General features: G+C 35.7%; 2 protein-coding genes across 5 annotated transcripts in view; one reads left to right on the top strand and one right to left on the bottom strand.

Moving 5' to 3' along the window:
* The window catches only part of fam20ca (FAM20C golgi associated secretory pathway kinase a), a 55008-nt gene extending 42090 nt beyond the window's left edge, over nucleotides 1-12918 (bottom strand). The window contains exons 1-3 of the mRNA XM_058769435.1: nucleotides 11934-12918; nucleotides 9207-9388; nucleotides 4773-4851 (exon numbers count right to left, since the gene is read on the bottom strand). Of these exons, the coding sequence (XP_058625418.1) occupies nucleotides 4773-4851; nucleotides 9207-9388; nucleotides 11934-12478 (806 nt within the window). The 5' untranslated portion in view covers nucleotides 12479-12918. The remainder of the gene's footprint in view (nucleotides 1-4772; nucleotides 4852-9206; nucleotides 9389-11933) is intronic.
* A 130-nt stretch (nucleotides 12919-13048) lies between these two features.
* The window catches only part of LOC131536483 (uncharacterized), a 43167-nt gene continuing 34919 nt past the window's right edge, over nucleotides 13049-21296 (top strand). Inside the window, exons 1-3 of one of the 4 annotated variants that reach the window (XM_058769436.1) lie at nucleotides 13129-13181; nucleotides 13286-13320; nucleotides 15740-15866. The gene's annotated coding sequence lies outside the window, so the exon portion shown is untranslated. Of the gene's footprint in view, nucleotides 13182-13285; nucleotides 13321-13451; nucleotides 13580-14167; nucleotides 14228-15739; nucleotides 15867-21296 lie in introns of those variants that run through there. The other 3 variants (XM_058769437.1, XM_058769439.1, XM_058769440.1) reach the window with 3 other exon arrangements.

Here is a 21296-nt window from a genome sequence, read left to right as displayed (position 1 = left end):
CTTTGAATTTGGCATTGCTAACATCTCACTCTAAAAATGGGAATGCGTGAGTATTTACATATTAACATTTCGGTAACCACAAAAGTTAAGATAGATAGAGGTCACTAACAGTCATACGGATAATGAGATTTCTGTTCAAATGCTTCCTGGTCCTGGACATACGTTGACAAAATCATCATTTTTCACTTTATTAGATATAAAAAGTATATGACAGATATGGTTTTTAGATACAAGTTTCAATACTTGTTGTTTAGCTAAATGCTAGGGGTGGCACAAGAAAATGTGGATGTGTGAGATGAATTGCCAAAAAAACATACCCTGAAAATTAATGACAGACAGTGAACCTCTTTTAAATTTGTTGAAGAATTGCCTGGAGGAACTTTCCCATGAACCAATCACATGTTAAAGTGTCATTGCTAGGGTTAGCGCTAATGCTAACACTAGTTGACAAGAATGTTGTTACATGAACAAGAAAAGATGTTGATTCAGGAACATGTCCTGGGTAAATCATGTTGTGCAAACACATGCAAACAATCTCAGCATCTGATTCACAGTCTCTCATTGTTGTAACTTGACGGATCACTGGAAGGAATCTTGATCGTCAAGTTTGTAAATCTACCCCAAACAACAACTTGTCTCCTTCCTTCTCTTGTGAAAAGAAGTGAACTTATTTGTATTGAATATGTACTTTTTTAATCTTAAAAGTACATTTTTAAAAACTTACGTACTTGTAGATATTTTATCATTAATGAAATAAAAAGCTACGTAAGTGTATTTAAAGACTGCATTTCTTAACACACTTGAGAAGACTTTTAAAGAGCATTTTGTAGTAATGGCAAAATAAAAGTTTTACTTAAAAGTACAGTATATAAAATCATTGTTTTAATAATCTTTTGCCATGCTTTTAAGAAGTAAACTTATTTTGATGTGTTGACTAACATACAAAAGCACATGTAAAGTACTTGATTATAAATTTAACTGGCAAATGCAAAATTAATACATTTTAAATGTAGTAAACTGCCAATTTATTACAAATTTGTATTTACACATATAATTAAATGCATGATATAAAAATTATTTTATATAATATGAATGTAAACTATAATCCTTTTTTCATTTATTTGTAAATAACATGCAATTAAGTGTCTGAAAACATTACATTCAGTTAACACTTGAGAGTATTTTTTTAAGTATATTATTTCTGTAATATGTTCTCCTTTTAAAAGTGTACTTCTTTTTCACAAGGGCTTTTTTCTGTCTCTCTGTCTTTTTCTAATCTTATCTCTCTCTCCTTTCTTGTTCCATGGCGATCAGTAGCATTCATTGCCGTGGTGTGGAATAATTAAACCTTTCAGTAAGCATGGCTTTCCTTTAAAATACAGCTACTTCTTCCTCATTTTGATGGGATGAGTGCTTTTCCGTGGCACAAGTCCCACCGGATGGTTTCTGAATGAACATGGAGAAGGTAGAATGAAAGGTTGCACAATGATTTATTGCTGCATTTGCACCTAGATCCCAGTCAGATAACTCAAGTTCAATAAACTCCTCTCACATACACACACGCGTGGCTTTCTAAGACTGCAGGAACCGGAGCTGTTAGCCCTCCATGCGCCTGCAGATAGATTAGCATCTAGCTCAAAGCAGCACATCAAAAGAAGCTTTGATGCTTAGTACGGCTGCACAGAGGGGCAGGTGAGGGAAAGGGTGGCCCCGTACCGGCTACGGGATTCTGGGAAATACTCCCAGCTTTTAGAGCTGGAGAAATCTATAGCCTTCTCGGAGTGGGAGATAGATGTAGAGCCTGGGAAAAGGGGGAAACCTGCAGCTTTATTTTGGATGAAAAAGCACCTGCTTGCTGCAGTGAGGGTGGCCGTGTGCTCTGGATGTTCAGTGGTTTGAGTGAGACCATATGGAAGGCCATTCATGTCAATGATACGATGAACAGATGATTCTTCAAGCTTAGTACTTGGTATTTGCTTTTTAGCAGTGATCGATCAAAGCATAAAATGAATGCCAAGATTTACATGAATGCCAAGTTAATTAACACTTCCAAGGTATAATTGCTCAAAACGCAGCTAAAGAGAACTCTGTGTTTGTCAGTCTAATCTGTCAGTTGTTGTCTCTGTCTAAATTATTGCTTTTATTACATGCATTGTTAAACACTCCACTAAAATATTGTCTCCTTTCATAATCTTTCTTGAGAACTAGATGAAAGCTGGGATTTCAACAGAAAATATGCAATACACAGTGTTTGTTTTTTTTGCATAAGTCATCCTAGCAAATGTGTATCATATACATCCAAACCAAGATTTCCTCCTTCACCTTCTCAGATCTAGTCATGACCTTAATGTCAAAGAAAAGCTAATTCGATACAGTAATGTGAAATGCTTTAATCCCATGTGAAAAAAAAAAAAAACTGTAAATTGAGGATATTTTAATAAATCATGTCAAAAGTAGATTGTACTTCTATGAACTACTTGTGTTATCTAAATTAAACCAACATTTGTTATGAGCATCCTTTGCCTTCAAAACAGCATTTGTCCTTGGTACACTTGCACACATTTTTAAAAGTGTACAGTAGTATGTAATAATGGTGGCCAGTGGTTGAAATTGGTACTGCGGTCCAAATAAAACAAAAACAAAAAAACAATTAAAAACATTGTTTCTAAAAATAAATTAAAGCTAAATTAAATTAAAACTGAATTACTCCAAATCTGCTGCGATGAAGAAACAAACTCATCTAGATCTTGAATGGCCTGAGTACATTTTCAGAAAATTTTTGGGTGAACTATGCCTTTAATGGCAAAAGGACTGTTTAGAAATCACAATTTCCTACTGGTACACTGAAGAAAAAGATAAAAATAACCATCTTAAAAAAAAAACAAAAAAAAAAACATCTAACTTGCCTAATATTTCTGCACAATACTGTATTGTACACCCCTACATCAAACCAGAAGTAATTCATCTTGGCCTAAGCCAGTCATTTTTTTTCAGCAGGGAGTGCTAATCCAAACATGCATAAGCCACCTTGTCTGGTGTGTGAATTGTGCATCTCCTGATGCTACTGTTGTACAATAACTGTGTGTGTTTTTAGCCACCAACTGTTTGTGTCTGTACTCACCAAGAAAGACTAAGAAATCACAGATGGCCATGACAAAGCATAATCAAAGAAAACAACGCCGGAAAAGGTTTTCCTCTGGGTGGAAGCAATCAAGCATCCCCTAGCAATTATTTGATCACAAATGAGTCAGGTAGCCCTGGCAGTGTTGTTTCAACAGAGGGAATATGACAGACACACTCGGTCGATCCGCCCTGTTTTATGTGTGGCTGTTACAGCTTCTGCTGGCAAATATCCCCGAGAGCGTGTGATAGTGTCTCGCAGTTTTTAATTAATGCGTAAGCCTGGTGATGTTAATTAAAACCAGACTGATCATTACCCACCAGGAAAGATCATATGGATGCTTGTGCTGCTGGCCAACAAATGCCAAACACAACTGAGGAGTTACTCTAATAAGCATAAAGCTCAGGTGCAGTCTTTAGGGGATTAAATAATTATTTTTTTAAATGGGGATGTTTAGGTAAATAACTGCTTATTCAATTTATCCTTGCTTTGTTAAATATCCTAATGAGGGGGCTTAAAGGGACGGTCCACCCCAAAATTTTACAAAATCACTGAGTGAAAAATGATTTAGTCACCCTCATGTGATTACAAACCTGTATGCATTTCATTTTGTATTATTTTATTTCCTTGTGGTCTTGGAAATAAAATATTTCTGGTAACCAAAACAATATTTTATAGAATGTTGGTAACCAAAAAGATATTTTGAATAATGTCGGTAACCAAAAAAGATATATTGAAGAATGTTGGTGACCAAAAGTATATTTTTAAGAATGTTGGTAACCAAAAGTATATTTTGATGAATTTTGGTAACAAAAATATATTTTATAGAAAATATAGAAAATGACTCAAATGAAAATGACTTTTTTTTTTTTTTTTCTCCATTCTGTCACAGAGGGAGTTTTGGTTCCTTGCCGCTGTCGCCTCTGGCTTGCTCAGTTGGGAACACTTAATTTCTAGCGATTATCGCCATTTGATTGCACAGATACTATTTAAACTAAACTGAGCCAGACAATGACATCTCTGAATTCAATAATGAAATGCCTTTAACTGAAAATTGAGTGTTTAATCTTATTATACATTACTGACACTCTATCCTCCAATTTGATACTGTTAAGTGCTTTGACACAATCTGTATTGTTAAAAGCACTATATAAATAAAGGTGACTTGACTTGACTTGACTCAAAACAGCTAGGTTATCAACATTCTTCAAAATATCTTTTTGGTTACCAGCATTCTTCGAAAAATCTTTTCTTATTTTGCTCCACAAATGAAAGAAACACATATAGGTTTAGAACGAAAAGAGGGTGAATAAATGATGACAGAATTTTTATTTTCGGATGGACTATCCCTTTAAGGCCTAAGAGTTAGAAAAATGATGTGAGTTTAAACTGATTGTGTCATTTGTTAACCTCATTCTATTTTTAACATACTTCTCATATTTTACAGATGCAGAAAGACTACATCTATATATACCATAATCATCTTGGACAACATCCAAAAGCAGAACAACACGTTTTTGTTGAAACACAAAAGGTTTGGTCCACGCCTCTTAAATACACTTAAAATGAATGCATGCAGGGTAAATTCTGAAAAAACTGGTTCTCCACTGGGCATGCATTCATTAAATTGGAATATTGCAGTATCACTTACTTCATAGGTTTGAACAGGGCTTGTCCGTAGTTCTGGAATGACATGATGAGCTTCAGCTGAGTGCCACCTGACTTCATAGCTGTGAAGGAAACATAATTACTGTAACACCAGCCAACCAGCTTTCTAAAAACAAGACAATATGCACACACACCCACCCACCCACACACACTAACACAATCTTCTCTTCCAGTATTCATGCTAAAAACCTTAGCTCTAACTCACACAAGCATGTATTAGCAGCGATGTTTTGCAGTCTTGTAAACAGTAGTGATGATTTCTTAGTGTATTTCATCAGACTGTCAGAAAATCTCATGAATATATGTAGATTCCCACGACTAGCTAAGCAACCATCTGCTGTTTATGAGAGTGGTAGAGTTAAATGGTTGAAACATCAGAAACGAGTTATGGCGCACATTTGTGAGTTACTGCAATATGACGGTCTCATGGTACTTCAAATGAGGGGTCAATGACATGACACTTGTTTTTTTGTAATTCACACCAGGGTTATTATAGTTAAAACAAAAATAGTAAAAAAATAAAATAAAAATACAAGACAAAAAAAACAAACAAACACTAGAATTAGAAATTCATTAAGATATATTTTCTTTACATTACTATGTATACATATATATATATATATGTGTGTGTGTGTGTGTGTGTGTGTGTATGTATATATATATATATATATATGTATGTATGTGTGTGTGTGTGTGTATAATACACTACATTATATTTTAGAAGGATTACACTTCTACTTAAAATATATGCTAAAATATGCATTTTTGGGGGGAAAATTCATTTGGGGGGAAAATTCATCTTCGTAAAGGAAGAAAAACATCCTCACCGTGACCTAAGAACTGCAGGTATTAAACAGCCCCTGATATCCCTTCAAAGGAAGGTAAACAGACTTTCATAAGAATGAACCAATGAACCATATGGGCGTTTCATCACAAATGTTGCAAGTGTGCACAAGCGGTTTGTGTGTGTATAGGCCTTTGGCAGCTTAAGTTAGTCACAACAAATCATATTTACTACAAAGCGAATAATCCCCCAAAATTACACCACATACTGTCTACAATGAAGTGATGTTTCTCATGGCTTTCCCAGCAGGGGCTGTGTCAGTGCATGTCTCGCAATATCTTTTTAAATGCCAGATCCAGACAGTCTAGCTCTGGAAGTCTAAAAACTATGAGAGAAGTCAGGATACTTACCTTAGATCAGCAGAAAACAATTTTGTCAGGCTGATTAATGAGATTGGACAGCAAAGATGGCTGATACGCCTTTACATTGAGTAATCCAAAAATTCTGTATCATATTTCCCCAGAGGGCACCTGTGCAATTCTGCAGCAGTAAAGTCTTATTGAACTCATTAGTTGAGCAGAGACACGTCAGTTGGAACCAAGCCACAATGCCATAGCTCTTAGTGTTATTATCTGTCAGTGTAAATTTCGTCAACGAAGACGAAAAAGTATTCGTTAACGAACCTTTTTTCTGTAACTAAGACGAGACGTTGACGAGCTAAAATTAATATCTGATGATAAAAACTATGACAAAATTTATGCCGCGTCTTCGTTAACAAGACGAGATGAGACTAGAATGTTATTTGAGGACTTCTGGACATTCAAAATACATCCTATAGGCTAAGTTAACTGTCTTGTCTTTCAAAATGTGCGTCCCTGTCATTGGATTACAATCAGATGAGGTGCATTCAAAAGTTGACAAAAATGCAATGACTTTTCGTCGACTAAAACTACACTAAAACTATGAAAGACTCAAATGACTAAAATGTGACTAAGACTATTAAGCATTTTCGTCTCAAGATAAAGACTAAGACTAAATCAAAAATGCCTGCCAAAATTAACAGTTATCTGGTGGATCTGGGTCTACACATACGCAAATAAGTATTGTTAAACCACACATCTTTTGATTTGCTTCGATCCCTGGAGAACTGCTCTATTTATTCAATTAAATCCGTCCTATTTTTCTAAATGTTTCCAGCAAAACACTATTTCAGAGTTATTTTTGAAAGCACTGCAATCACAACAGAGTTATTCACTGAGTGCTAAATTTATAACCTTAATTAATCCTAATATGACTGAAATTACCTCCAGCAAAGTGCTATTTGTTCCAGAGGCTACACTGAACCACACTGTAAAAAGTGAACAAAGTCAATTCTTATCGTACCATAGGGGGTTAAGACTGATTTTTTTATTGTTAAATATCTTCTCCTATCCTTGTTTAATATGCAGAAAACTATAATTAAGCCATTTGTAACTTTATGAAAAGTTAATACATTTGAATGTACTAAATTACAACTTTATCATTAAAAATGGTGTAATTACAAATATATATTTTAATACGGCAGTACACTTTAACCATATTTCAAAGACAACAGAAGTAATTATGAAATTACATATAAGTGGGTCGAAAAAGCACACAAGTTCAGCTGATTGATTTTAATATGAATTTAAACTATAATACATTTTCATTTAATCGCAAATAACATGTAATTAAGTGTCTGAAAACGTTACATTCATCTCACACCTATTCTTTTAAACTATATTATTTACATTAACAAGGTACTCTTTTTTAAAAGCTAAAGTGTTTTTCTTTTTGGTGACACTAGTGATGCAGAAATTACTTCACTATTAATAATCTATTTTCAATATCCCTTAAAATGACTTTATTTGATGTCAGGTTTATTAAATAATATTTTTAATTCAAACAAATCCTGTTCTTTTAGATGTTAGCTACCACACAAAGCAAAGGGAATTTTACATTTGTAGTTATAGTTTCTGCAATGAGAGACTGATTCATAAGAGCATCACAATACAGACGTCTCACACTGCACAGGGCTGGAAAAAAATAAGTCACGTAAGATCTTCAGGTGGACTTTCAGAGACTAATGGAGGAAGAGTAGTTGTCAATCATACTCTCTCTTGGGAATAAAAGGATGTGCACATCTGCCGCTTCTGCCATCATTCTGCCTACAGAAATAGGTCCTGATGTTCACTAGCCATCTCAAGTGCCTGAGTGCATGCACACATAAACATGCGGATTATTCTGTACACCTCACAAGCTTCTAAATAAAATACTTCCAAATTGCACTTTCCACGAATAGGGAACAAAATACGGTCTGAAACTCTTTAAACTGAATTTGAATTTTTCCTTTTTCAGCATATAAAGAGATAGATACTGCTTAGGCAAGCATATTATTATATCAGTGATTCTTTTTTTATTACTGTCTTCTTCTATTTAAGCTTCTATGGGGTAGAAAATGCTACCGTGCGATTTATTCTGCTTGTCTGTAAACGGTATGCTTTATTAAGGTGTGCACTGAACTTGGTCCTCCAATGTCAAAGTTTTAAGCCACGTTAAGTGTTTTAGAATATACTCTTCACAATTCATTAGACTACTATCTTGTGTCGTGTCTTGTCGGACCAATGTCAGACCAAGCCAAGTCAAAATTTTGACGTGTAAAGTTTTTTATTCTCATAATTTTGATTTGGTGTGCCATAATTTCCTTTTTATGTCAAAATTCACAATTTCACAATTTCAGTCATACATTCATCTTTTTATCTCAGAATTTTGACTTTTTATGACGCAATTATGATGCAAGTATGTCATGATTGTTTTTTATGACTTTAGTATATGGTGGAAATGAGCTTCCATATTTAAGAGATTTGTGTCTTTGTCGCCATAATTTAGAACTTTTACCAACCCAGATTTGTATGATTTGTTTTGCATTTTTATTTTCGAGATTTTCTCAATTAAACAAAGGTTCTTTAATGCACCCAATTGGTAACAGGGTTGGAGATTTAGCCAAAATAAAGTTATAAATAAGTAGGGGCAAACTAGTTTAGATCAAAATGTTTATTTATAGTTCACTAATATATTAATTTCATTTGTTTAACCTAGTTCTTACAATAGCTTTGGTAAAATGGTTAGCTTTATCGATAAGCTTTTTTATTTTTCATTTTTAATGTAATATTTGAACACAAACGTTTTGAAGAGTTTAAAAACAACCCTTTAAAACAAGCCACATTCATCTTATGTTAGATAATAATCTTATAATAATTTATGTCAAATCTAATAGTTCTGACTGCTAAAAACATGGGATTTGTGCAGCTAATAAACTAAAGAAAGTGGCAATTATTCCCAAGCAATCCCAGTTTTCCCATTCCTCATCCACACGCACACAAACAGTACATTGCACATACATCAAATAAAGCCCATCTAGCCCCCAAAATTCATTGTAATTCAATCACAATTACACTTTGCACACCATTGACCTACTTGGCTCATGTCATTCCTATAATAGTTCTAAACCACTTGGCAATAATTGCTTTTGGGATGGCAGCACAGGGCCTGGAGTCTTCCCACTTCAGCTGGGCTGCTTCATTAGACAGGAGCAGGTCCTGTACCCGAACTCACCTACGCTGGTGATCTTCTGGGAGACCAGGTCCTTCAGCAGGGCGCCGATGATGGGGTTGTGTCTGGAGTAGAGCTCGTATCGGTTAATCCCGATGTGGAAGCGAAGCCAGTTGGGATATGACTCAGCAGTGGCCTCCCCTGTCGGACTGTACTCCTCCTCCTCAACGTTCCCCTCGTTATGCCTGCCAGTAAAGGACGGTGGAAGACATTAGTCACTACCAACACACATGCTGCCTGACAAATATGAACAACGTATTTTAAATTCATTTATTTCTTTATTTTTAAACATACAAGAACTTTTTAACATTTAAGAAATTAAAATGAGGGGCAAAACATCAAACTTTGTAAGAGTCTTTGAATTATGAACTACAGCAGTATAATATTGCAGTGTAAATGTCTATAGGCCCACCTCGGTTCTGAAAATATTTTCCACTGATTTGCTTGGGAAATTAGTTCAGTGGATTTCAACATGATAAAACAAAGCTGAAATTACTACATTTTTCATTTTCAACTGAATTAGCCAAAAGAAGTACACGTCAGCTTTCAAACAGAGCACTTTTTATGGAAATAATATACTTTGAATGAACATACCTAATTGTGAACTGAATGTAATGTTTTTAGACTGCATGTTATTTACAATTAAATGAAAACATAATATATTGAACCTAAGAGTGATTTTTTTTTGACGCAGTTATGTTTTTATTCATTAAACAGATATGCACTGCTGAATGTACTGACAAGCACTGATAATAAACTACAGTAAAATATACTTTAATGTAATTTCTATTGAAACTTGATGTATTTAAATTTATGATGAAGTTGCCATTTAGTATATTTAAAATATATTAACTTTAAAAGTAACATCAAATAACACACTATAGTTAAAATTATAATCAATTAAAAGGTACTTTATATAAATCTGCACAGTTTTCAATGTAATACAAAATCAGCTTCATTTGAGTTAAAATTACTCTACTTTTATCTAAAGAGCAGTATTTTTATGTTTTATTTAAATAGTTTGATGTTGTATTTATTTATTTATTGAAATGATATTAAAAATGAGCATGTCTGAATGTGACTGATGCCATGCACAGATAATACCGTGTTGACAGTGGAATGACTGAATACATCAGCTGTACTTCATTTCCCTGAGGCCCCTGACCTCACAACAATACACAAACATGAATTCAGTCTATTAAAACATTGTGTCACATCAAAGCATGAAAAGGAATATTAAACAGTAATGCGACAGCATCTGGATGACAAGCTTGTCACATGCATTTTCAGTGATTAACAAAACACTGTTAAATCGGCCTTTTAACTCAACTATTCATGTTTAGTTCATCTGGATCTGGATCCGGATCAGTCAGGCATGGTTAAAAGGCATGTTTAGTTAATTCAGGCATAGTTAAAAGCAGTGAGAATAAGCTATCCCTGAAGGACGCGAGAGCTTGCCAGGGCGAAGAACAAAAAGAGAGGACACAGGAGCAAACAAAGGGCATGACACCAACAAAAACCCCTTCAGCTTAATGCATCTGACAGCTCTGAAGAAAACAACACATCACACCAGAGGAACATAGATGAGTCCTAGCAGCAAAGCTTTTAACACTCACAATGAGTCAGTATGAACTGGAAATTATAAAAAGCACCCAAGCCACAGTATCATTTCTTTCCACAACATATGCGCTCTTATTTAAAAACACATGTACCAGTCTCCTAAATTATTGCTTTTAATCTCTATTCCCATTGAGAATCTGACTTTATTATGATTATTACTTACTCAGAATGAGAAAATTATGACCCCTGGGTGTGTGATGTGAGAAACATTTCTTCTTAGCTAAAAAGTTGTTTGTGCAGCTCTTAATTTCCCTGGTGCTTTAGGATAAACACATTTACAACCCACTTCTCAGTTTCTGTATATACACATACTGTAGGTTCTTGACTATAAAAAACTATACCAGGGCATGTTGTCTACTATCTAAAATGAAAAAGTATTTCTCCACAGCTATCTCTATTTAGAGTATTTAACATACCTTTCAGCTAAATTTAAACAAGAAATCACAAAACAATTCATGAAACAACACAAATTATCTTAATATGACATTTGGTAACTAGGTGCTTAATACCAACATAAAACTGCTGCAAGATAAAACTCACATTTTGTCTAATTGGAACTTATTGTTGTGACAGCTTAACAACTAGTACCCGTCTCCATTCATATTTTAATTATCCAAATAACTGGGATATAAAAATCATTTCATTTGCATAACAATATGCATTCATGCCATTCTTCTTTCCCAGCTGCTTTGGGATAAAATATGAGCACCTTTAATGCTTTTCTTTATATTATCTCTTTAGACGGAAGACTGGGGCAAGTTGTCACTTTTTTTTTTATTATTATTTTTTTTTTAAATGCTGTGAATATTTCTCAACACAGGTTCATTTTCTTATGCCAGACACACCTGGTTTTGTATTTAGTATTAGTATTAGTAGATTCACATTGTGAATCATTTAGCAAGGCATGCTGTCACTAGAATATGTGGTTGTCACAATGAAACCTGCAGTTTATTAACACTGATTTAAGAAAAAGTATCTTTGTTTGAAATATGGAATACGGTCTCTTTTAGTTATGCACATAAACGGGACTTCATAGCTCTTTTTTTTTTTTTTTTTTTTTTAATACATATAACAGCTTGTATTTCACGCCAGGTTTAAAGAAGCACTTGCCATTCTTGTTGTCCGGCAGCTTTGGGGTAGAATCTGATATCATTGTTGAGGTTGAACAAGGTGTCATCTTCAGAGAGATGAGGCAGGTCGGTTTTATAGAGGGGATGCTCATAGAGCGCCTTCAGTCTGGAGGAACCCTGGACAGCTCTCTGCTTCACCGTATCTCTCATTAAACCCCGCTTCTCCGAGCCCAGCTGCAGCTGTCTCACTCTCTTTTCAGACTCAGCTCTCTCCGTCACCTTCTCCCGTGAGTGTGAAGTGAGATTGGAGTTGGGTTCATTGCTGAAATCCTGCAGTAATCTCAAAGAGTGTTTATTAGGCCAGCCCGGTTCGGCGGCGGCGGCTCTGGCGCGCTGTTTGGCCCAGGATCGAGGCTCCTCGCCCGGTGTGTGAGCGCAGGAGCAGCCGCCTCCACCTCCAGCGCTGGAGCTCGATCCCGCCGCGCGCTTCTCCAGCTTGGGTAACAGGTCTATCATGATGTGCATGGTGCAGGCGACGAGAAACACCATTAAAATCAACACGCGAAATTTACGAAATAGGATCATCTTTATACCTAAAGCACTTGCCACAATATAATACAGGCTATAATAACGAGATTCAGGGGTGCATGTGGTGTCCTACTGTAATCCGCGTTATGATGGGAGATCCATGTTCAAATAGGTGCGAAAATCTTCTTTTGCATCCTGCGGTTTCCAGATGTATCAAGACAGATTTCTTTTCGGCATAGTTGCGAGTAGCGAGATTTAGATTTTAGGTGAGGTTCAGATGTCCTGTCGCATCCTTACAGGTTCATGATAAAGCGCATCTGTAAAATGTCCCGGTAAATAATGACAAAACACGAGGAAATCGCCGCTGTGACTTCTCAAGAACCGCACGGATGTCGGATCGGCAGTCCCATGTGTGGATATCTTCAGTATGTGAGGAGGGAGATAAAGTGCATTAGTTCTTCACGAGGAGCAGTCAGTGACAGGTGTAGATGTATCAGTGCCCTGTGTGTTAAATATTGGGATCCTGCCTCTCCTCGTCACAGCATTCAGATTGGCTGAGTCCATGAGACTCAAGGAAGAGCGACTCAAAGATACTCGGCTTGGAATGTCAGTGTAGTTCCTTCTTGTGAAGACAGAGGGCGCTGATGCGCATTAGACTGACTTTACTGGTGATTGGTGGCGGTAACGCAGTTCTAACTTCCATTAACGGAAAGCTAAATAATGCTTAATAGATCTGAGCATACTATATATGACTATTAAGGTAAATATATGAGTCAAAGGCTCTTGGTATTTTGAATGTGTATCTGTTAAAGAAATCAGGCAAAATAAAAAAAAAAAATCATTTTTTTTTTTTTCCTCACTGAGAAAAGAAATTCATACAGGTTTGGAACGGCACAAGGGTAAGCGATTGAATAATGTTTGTTAATGTTATTCATGAAAGGTTTCAGTGTCTGGTGTGTTATGGGATCTGTTCAAGCTCAGCATTTAAGTTTTTATCGCGATATGCAAGAGCTATCCATAAACGCTGAGACTTCTGGTCGGGATCAGTTCAGTTTTAAGTACTTTATAGACAATTTGAATACAATATAGTTACCAAACAGATTTTCAAAAGTGGAGGATTGAAACCAGGCAACTGTCAGTATTTTCATCAGAACAATGGTAGGATTTTATCACCACCATAACACTACACTACACTTGATTAAGAGTTATGAATTTGATATGGCAGTCTGCCATGGTTTATGTCTGGGGCATGTATTTTGATGAGAAAGCATTTATCTTCTTTGCTTTGTCTTAATAAGGATTATTACTGACTCAAAACAAGCAGATGAAAAATGATGTCTCAAAATTAATTAAAGTTTAACACAGAGCCCTGGGGGTGATGTGAGAGAATGGTCTATTTTTAATAAATCTGATTTAAATGTAAAATTTAGAAAAAATAATGGGGGGAAAACTATGCAATTATGCCAGAAACAATAGGTGATTGTTCTTGAACATCACCTTTTGAGCTCCAGGAAGTGTTTGTAAATTTACTTTTCCTGCTTTACCTCATTATGGATTTTTTTTTTTTTTTTTGAATTACAGTACAGTATCCACGTCTGCATGCTGCTTATAGTGTTATAAAGAATTCAGTGTTATATGTCAGTGTTCCAAGTCCTGCTATACGTGTTGCCTCTATTCACTCCCTCTTCCCTTATCTGTGCTGCAGGATCTAGCAGCTGTTGCTAAAATTATCCCTAATATTTCCTAGATCTGCTGTTGAAGTATTTGCTGGAAAAACAGCCAAAACAGTTTTGCAGAAAAACACGTGTGGGTGTTTCTTCAACTACTTTATTAAAACTAACAGATAAACTCAACTTTTTGTTATGCGAAGGTCACATTTAAACTCTTAAAAAGTACATATTTTGTAGGAGAGATATGAATATGGTGTAGGAGAGATATGAATATGGTTTCAGAAAATCTACCAAGACATGATGTGTTCTGTCCACTCTTGTAAGCACACTACATGTAGTATATAATAAGCGGTTGTTATATCCTCATACAATTCTCAGTGGAAAAATATGAAAAGACTTGCAGATTACGTAAGGTGTGCTGTATGTAAAGTGTATTCTCGGTTGACACTGTCATGCCAGTGTAGTCAGAGCTAACCTAGAAGATAAAGCTCCTAAATTTTCTATATATAGAACACATTTATGAATACAGCATGAGGGTGAAATAAATCAGGGTTATATGTAGGCCAGGACCCCTTTGTTCAACTGCTAAATGACTTTAATGAACGTTTCCATATTTTGCACTGCCCTCCTTAATGTAAGCCAATTTCAGCTCCTTTTCAAGATATAACAAAGGATCTGGAGCAGTAAAGATATTATCCTTTCTGCTTCTATCCGCTGTTATGCTCATCTGACGTGATCTGAGAAATCTGAGAGCATGTAAGAACACGCCATTGTGTTTCTTATGAATCAGACAGTGCTTCATTAATAGCTGGCCAAAGGGAGTGTAACAAAAGGAGAGCACCTTTTGTCCCTCTCATCTTTTGACATCATCTCCTTATCACAACCTGCACATTAAACATGTTTACCATGTAGATCAACTAGTGATACTGTCCATGTTGTGACGTTTTCAGTTGGTAAGTCACAACACAAAATTGCGCTACAGGTCTGTTCTGTTTAGACAGAAGGAAAACAACAACAACAACAACAAAAACAACGATTATTGCAAATAATAAAATGTAAGTAATCATATTATCATTAGGCTAGAAAATTTAATAATTTTTAAAGGAATAGCTCTTCCAAAAATGAAAATTTGCTGAAATTTTACTCACCCGCAGGCCATCCAAGATTTAGTTTTTGAAGTCTGTTTCTCCATCTGTACAGATTTGGAGAAATTTAGCATTACATCACTTGCTCACCAATGATTCCTCTGCAGTGAATGGGTGCCGTCAGAATGAGAGTCCAAACAGCTGATAAAAGCATCACAAAAACTTTTTTTTTTAAAACTTCAAACCTTTGCATCTGGCTAATAATCCAGAGTCCATAATCCATTATATTGCTTTCTCAAGTGAAAATTGTCTCATCTGAATCATGAGAGAAATATGCACAAATCAAGCAAAAGCAGTTCAAAGCAGCTCTAAACAAATATATCAGAGAATTTTGATGTGAGAGGACAACAGGGACTTGTGCTAGTATTGGCCAGAAGGGACCAGTTTAAACTTAAAATGCTAAATTAAACTTTAAATGTTAAAAGATGCAGCTTTTTAATTTACAAGATTGATGTACTGAAATGGTGTGGATCACTTGTGGATTTTTGTGATACTTTTATCAGCTGTTTGGACTCTCATTCTGACGGCACCCATTCACTGCAGAGGATCCATTGGTGAGCAAGTGAGCAAATTTCTCCAAATCTGTCCTGATGAAGAAACAAACTCATCTACATCTTGCATGGCCTGAGGGTGAGTAAATTTTCATTTTTTTTTTTTTTTTTTATGAAATGCTTCCCATATCTTTTACATTAAAAACCACATGTACAATAAAACTCAGTACTTTCAGTATTAATACATTTCAATGTTTCATTAAAAGGCTACTTTTTAAATAATTTTAAAAAACAATTTTAGTACTTTTCCAAAGTAAAACCTGGGTCCTGAAGCGAAACAATACAATAAGCGCTACTTAAAAGCACAAAGGTGTTACCCTCTTTGTGACTGAGCCAGAAAAAAATGATGAAATGAATTCCAGTGTCTCGCAACAGTTTGAAGGCAAACAAAGTGTCAGCATTTCACAACTCTGCCTCAAATTGATTAACATTCCTTTTTGTCAAGATTATTCATGGCAGCGCGAGATGGATTTTTTTCAATGCAGGCTAGAATACAGTGTTGAGGGGGTGTATCGGCCTAAATAAAGCATTGTAATCATCCTAGCTGTTGCAACAAGATTTCATTACCTCTCAAACAGGTCTGTGAAAATCGCAAACACACGCATTTCCTTGAAGCCTCCGACAAGAAACATGAACATTCTTTGTAAACCCAGAATGTTGATGAGCCAGTTGGATGAGCTTGTTGGCAGAATTTACCATTTGTATTTGATATAAGCTCACGGATATCTTTTTATATTCTGGGTTTGGATAGCAGAACCTGGCCCCTGAGATGCCCAAAAGAGCAATGTAAAGTCATCCGTCACTACATTCACAACATAAAGCGGCACATCATCATTCATTTAGATTCATATACCAGTTTTATGGGAGCAATAGTAATTTCTATGACTTAAAACCCTGCGAGGAAAATAAAACAGGTTTTCTGAAGAGATAACTAGAAAATGTGAGTAGTGCTTGCCTAAGCAAACAAGTCACCGCCACTATGCTGGAGTGCTGTGGGTGGTTGTCAGAATGCTTTAGTAATGTGGTTTCTTAGCTTGTCAGAGTGGTTTCTAGCATGTCGATATGTTAGTATTGCTAGAATGTTCTGGGTGGTTGCTAGGGCAGAGCTACAAGATTGCTAAGACGTTCTGAGTGGTTTTAGCATATTGCTAGCATGTTTTAGATTGCTTATGCAATAATACATGGTTGCTAGTTTTGCTATACTGGCAAAATTGTCAAAAAAGCCACCTTCTATGTATTTATGATGTTCTCTTCTCTAGATATGGCTAGTATCCCTTCTTCAGTGTAAAGGTACAGTCACATTTACAGTTGCGCTGCAAAATTCCGCCAATCATTTCAGTAGGAATCCATACGATATGAAGTTTCAAGTTGGTTATGCGAAAGCAGCAGTTAAGAAAGCATCTGATCACAACGATGTGGATAGGTTTGCACTTGCTCTGCAATTTCTTCACTCTGGTCCAGTCATGTCACATTTATTTATATAGCACTTTATACAATTGCTTTAAAATTTGAATTGACAGATTTTGCAGGAAATCATGAAGTGTATGATGGGCACAGACACTGATTTTCTAGCTTCAGACTTTGATTCCTTTCAGTTGGAGCATATCAAACATGCTTGACATTTTGAGCTGATTTTAATTCACATAGTGTTTTAATTTGCTATGCATCTCCTAGGAATGAGGCACATGTTTCTGTGTGAGTTTGTTGTGTTTGGAACGACTTGAAAATCGTGTGTAATCCTTACTCAACGTAATTGTCTGTAATTCTTACTCATTTAGTATATGATGCCCAGATTTTCTCTGTAACCATTTACAAAGTCAACAAGCAATGATGTCTAGTGTCTTTGTGTAGTGTATTGCAGCTTTTAGCAAGCAACTGAGACTAATTCTTACTTTGATGCCCACATACTATGATTCAGCACTATGAAGACTTCCTGAGTCACTGAGGGGTGTATGTTCACACTCATCCCAATGAAAAAGATGTTAGAATAAAAGATGCTTTACGCAGCGGGTCTGTTCAACAATTAGGGATCTCTCTTTCAGAATCATGGTAAAAACCTAATCCAGAATGCATAATTCCCATATTTATTTTGCATTGTGTCTTAAAGACTCTATTTTATGCGTGCCAGTAAGCGTTTTATATAGTGAGAGGTCAATGGGGTGAAACTTTGCATTTTTCCATTCGCCTCCTCAGCTATGCTTTCCCCAGGATGATGTCAGAGTGTCATATTTATAAGTTGTTGTCGCCAAAGGTGATGACCTTTGGTCTTCTACGATGAGTGCGAGCTCAGACGTGGCTCATTCGAGCTAGAGGAGAGGTGGCTCATTCTTGGCATTGATCCGAGGTGGACTCTTTGCCAAGTCCGGGAGGTATTTCAGGAATGGATTGTTCCTCCTCCAGGAGAAGAAAATTGGAATGTGGGAATAAAACTCTGAAGAGTGCTGGTGTCGGTGGATCAATGTGTATTCATGATTCCACACCATCCAGGTCCAGCTGGGTCTACTTCAGAAGAACTCTCAGTATCTCTATTGGTTTTTTTCCTAGTCCTCGCAGGGTTTTGGTGCATCAGTTTGACTGACATCCAGACTGTTTAGATGCATGTCCCTGAGTAAAATGAGGTTTATTGCAGCATTGTGAGGTGGATAATTGAATTTCTCTCATGTTTTTGTGGCCTTTTCTCTTCGTCACACAGAGCGTAATGTTCCTTTTTCAGAGACTTTGACATGACGGTCCACAGTGTTCCCAGCAGTTTTTGAAGTCCGCAATGTGAGCTGTCTGACAACTTGATTGAGTCCAAGGTGCAAATTGTAGCTAATCTTCGGATGTTGTTGAAAAAAAGAATAGAGTGGTCCAGAAAGAAGTCACAATTAAATTAATTAATGTCAGGATTGCATGACAAGTGAGCCCGAGGAAAGTTTTAGATAATAGTGGTCACAAAGTTTTTTTTTTAGTTTTTTTTTTTTAAATGAACTTCAACATAATATGTGGCAAATACAGTTTTGAAAATGCCCTTTTCTTTATGTTTTAACTGTTGTTACAGAAATCTGAGGAACACAATAACAGTCATGTTTTTGTAAAGGTAATATTTTACACAAGAGCCTGACTATTTGATGCATGTTTGCCAGTATAGTAAAACAAACAAGCACAAACAAACAGCTAATTAATTCCTTTGTCATAAAAAAAATAAATAAAGAATCTATTAAAATTAATGTATATTTTAAATGAATAATGTACAATACTTTAAAAAAAAAATTTCTTTCTGGTAAATCCTCTCAATATGCTTGCCATTGGGAGGCCTGTGGAAAAAAAAATTTGGTCCCTGGTGGCAGTGACAAATCAGCCAGGAAGGAGCAGGTACAGTGGACACGAAAAACCACAAATCGCTTACATCTATAAAGCATCCACAAGATCACATTACATTCCAGTCAGAATCTGGTTGCTCATTTCCAGTTGTCTCAAAAGAACAAAGAATGAAACAAAGAAAGGAAGGAATGGAAGAGTTTCATAACTGGTATGATCTCAAGGGCTCCACTTTCATTTTGGACTGACAAATGTCTCTTTGAGCTGGCATTTATTTGTCTCTCTGTAAACGATGATCTCAACTTGAGCTTCAGCCCGAGGCAGATGAATTCTTTACATTATTGATAACTGCAGTGGCTGACCTTTTACATGCACACAGACACCATCCGCAGAGCTTTATTTATTTATAACCAGCCGAATACATTCACTGTTGGTTGAAATTGAAAAAAAACATCTATTCAGCATTATAATTGTGATGAAAATGTGTTTGTATCATTGGCCATAAGGTTTAAATCTAAGAGTCCTCATGCAGGCTTAATTATGAATTTCCATGCAAATAGTGCTTTAAATAGCATATAAATAACACAATCATCATACCATCAGTGGTGACCTTGACGTCCGAACACATGCATGCACTGAACGTGCAGCAATGAAGAGCATCCACACACTCAAACGTGGCAGCCACAGGGTGTACTTTCTCGCCTATAGAGCCAGTGTGACTCATGCCTTGCCAATCTTATATCACTTCATCCAAGCATCCATCAACAAAGATGAGTCCAGCTTTCTTCCACCATCCGTCTTCCTTGCACTCGTCACAATAATGGAGCATATTCAACAGTACAACACTCATGCCCTTGATGAGACGCCATATCGAACATATGACAGCACTCTCATTTGATTAGTCTTCATCAGTCACCTGTCACCTGATCTGTAATATTTTTTTATTATATAATGCATTATTAAAAATAAAATAAAATACAAAATGATTGAATCATTTAACGATTAAATCATTGCATGTTCTCCTCAAGGTCCTGTATAAGTCAAAGCAGTTATGAGGACTTCAACAGCCACTTTTTTTTTGTTTTAATTTTGTCTTTTTTGTTTCTTTATGTTGTACTTGTAATTAGTTTTTTTTTTTTTATTTTGTTTGATGGGTTTCCTTTTTTTCTTTTTTTTGTTTGACATTTTTTTGTTTGATTGTTTAGAATATTCTTTATTTTGTTTTGTTTTGTTTGATGGGTTTCCTTTTTTCTTTTCTTGTTTGACTTTTTTTGTTTCATTGTTTATGATATGCTTTGTTTTGTTTTCTGTTTATGATTGCAAAGCAAAGACTCTCATCTGTAGGTTATCTCTACGCCAGCCCCACTAGTCACTATTGTCTCTTGATATCAGTGTCTGATCAGGACATGTGTGTGACACTGGATAGCTGATCAGTGATAGCATTCTAAATTGTTCTTTTCAAATACCAGCGCGTTGTCGCTAGAGATTGTAGGCTGTATAGATCTGAGACTCTGAGGAGGGTTAAACTAAAAGAGAGTCATTTCAGGTGGTGTTAATCCAATTGATTCAGCCGTGAGATGAGTGAAGTATTATAGAGATGTCGGCAATAGAGGTGAACTGACACAACAGTGTAGTTCATGATCAAGATAATAGGTGGAAAAGTCATATAGGGAAAAAATGTATATGATAATGACATTTTAAAAAAACAAAAACAAAATTTTATTAAGCAAGGATGCATTAAATTGATCAAAAGTGACAGTAAACGGATCATGTCACACTGAATACTGGAGTAAAGGTGCTGAAAATTCAGCTTTGCATCACAGAAATAAATTACATGTTAAAATATATTAACATAGAAAACGGTTATTTTAAATTATAATAATGCTTCACATTATTACAGTTTTTACATATTTTTGATCAAATAAATGTAGCCTTGGTGAGCATAAGATACTTTTATTCAAAAATATTATAAAAACCCTGTAATGTATATGTTCCAGGTTCCATACCCTACCTGCAACAAACAGTTTGGAAAATGGATAGATAGATTAACAATTGTTAAAAATCTCAATAAAGAATAACCCTTACCAAGTGCACATTTAGATTTTAATTTTAATGTGATATTTTAAGTGTTCAGGCCCACACACACAATTTTCCATTGCTGAATGCATGTGAATAAGAAGATCTGGACAATGGAAAAACCTTTTGAATT

Source organism: Onychostoma macrolepis, chromosome 03, assembly GCF_012432095.1.
Source record: "Onychostoma macrolepis isolate SWU-2019 chromosome 03, ASM1243209v1, whole genome shotgun sequence".
Lineage (NCBI taxonomy): Eukaryota > Metazoa > Chordata > Actinopteri > Cypriniformes > Cyprinidae > Onychostoma > Onychostoma macrolepis.
This window is presented reverse-complemented; position numbering and strand designations above follow the sequence as displayed.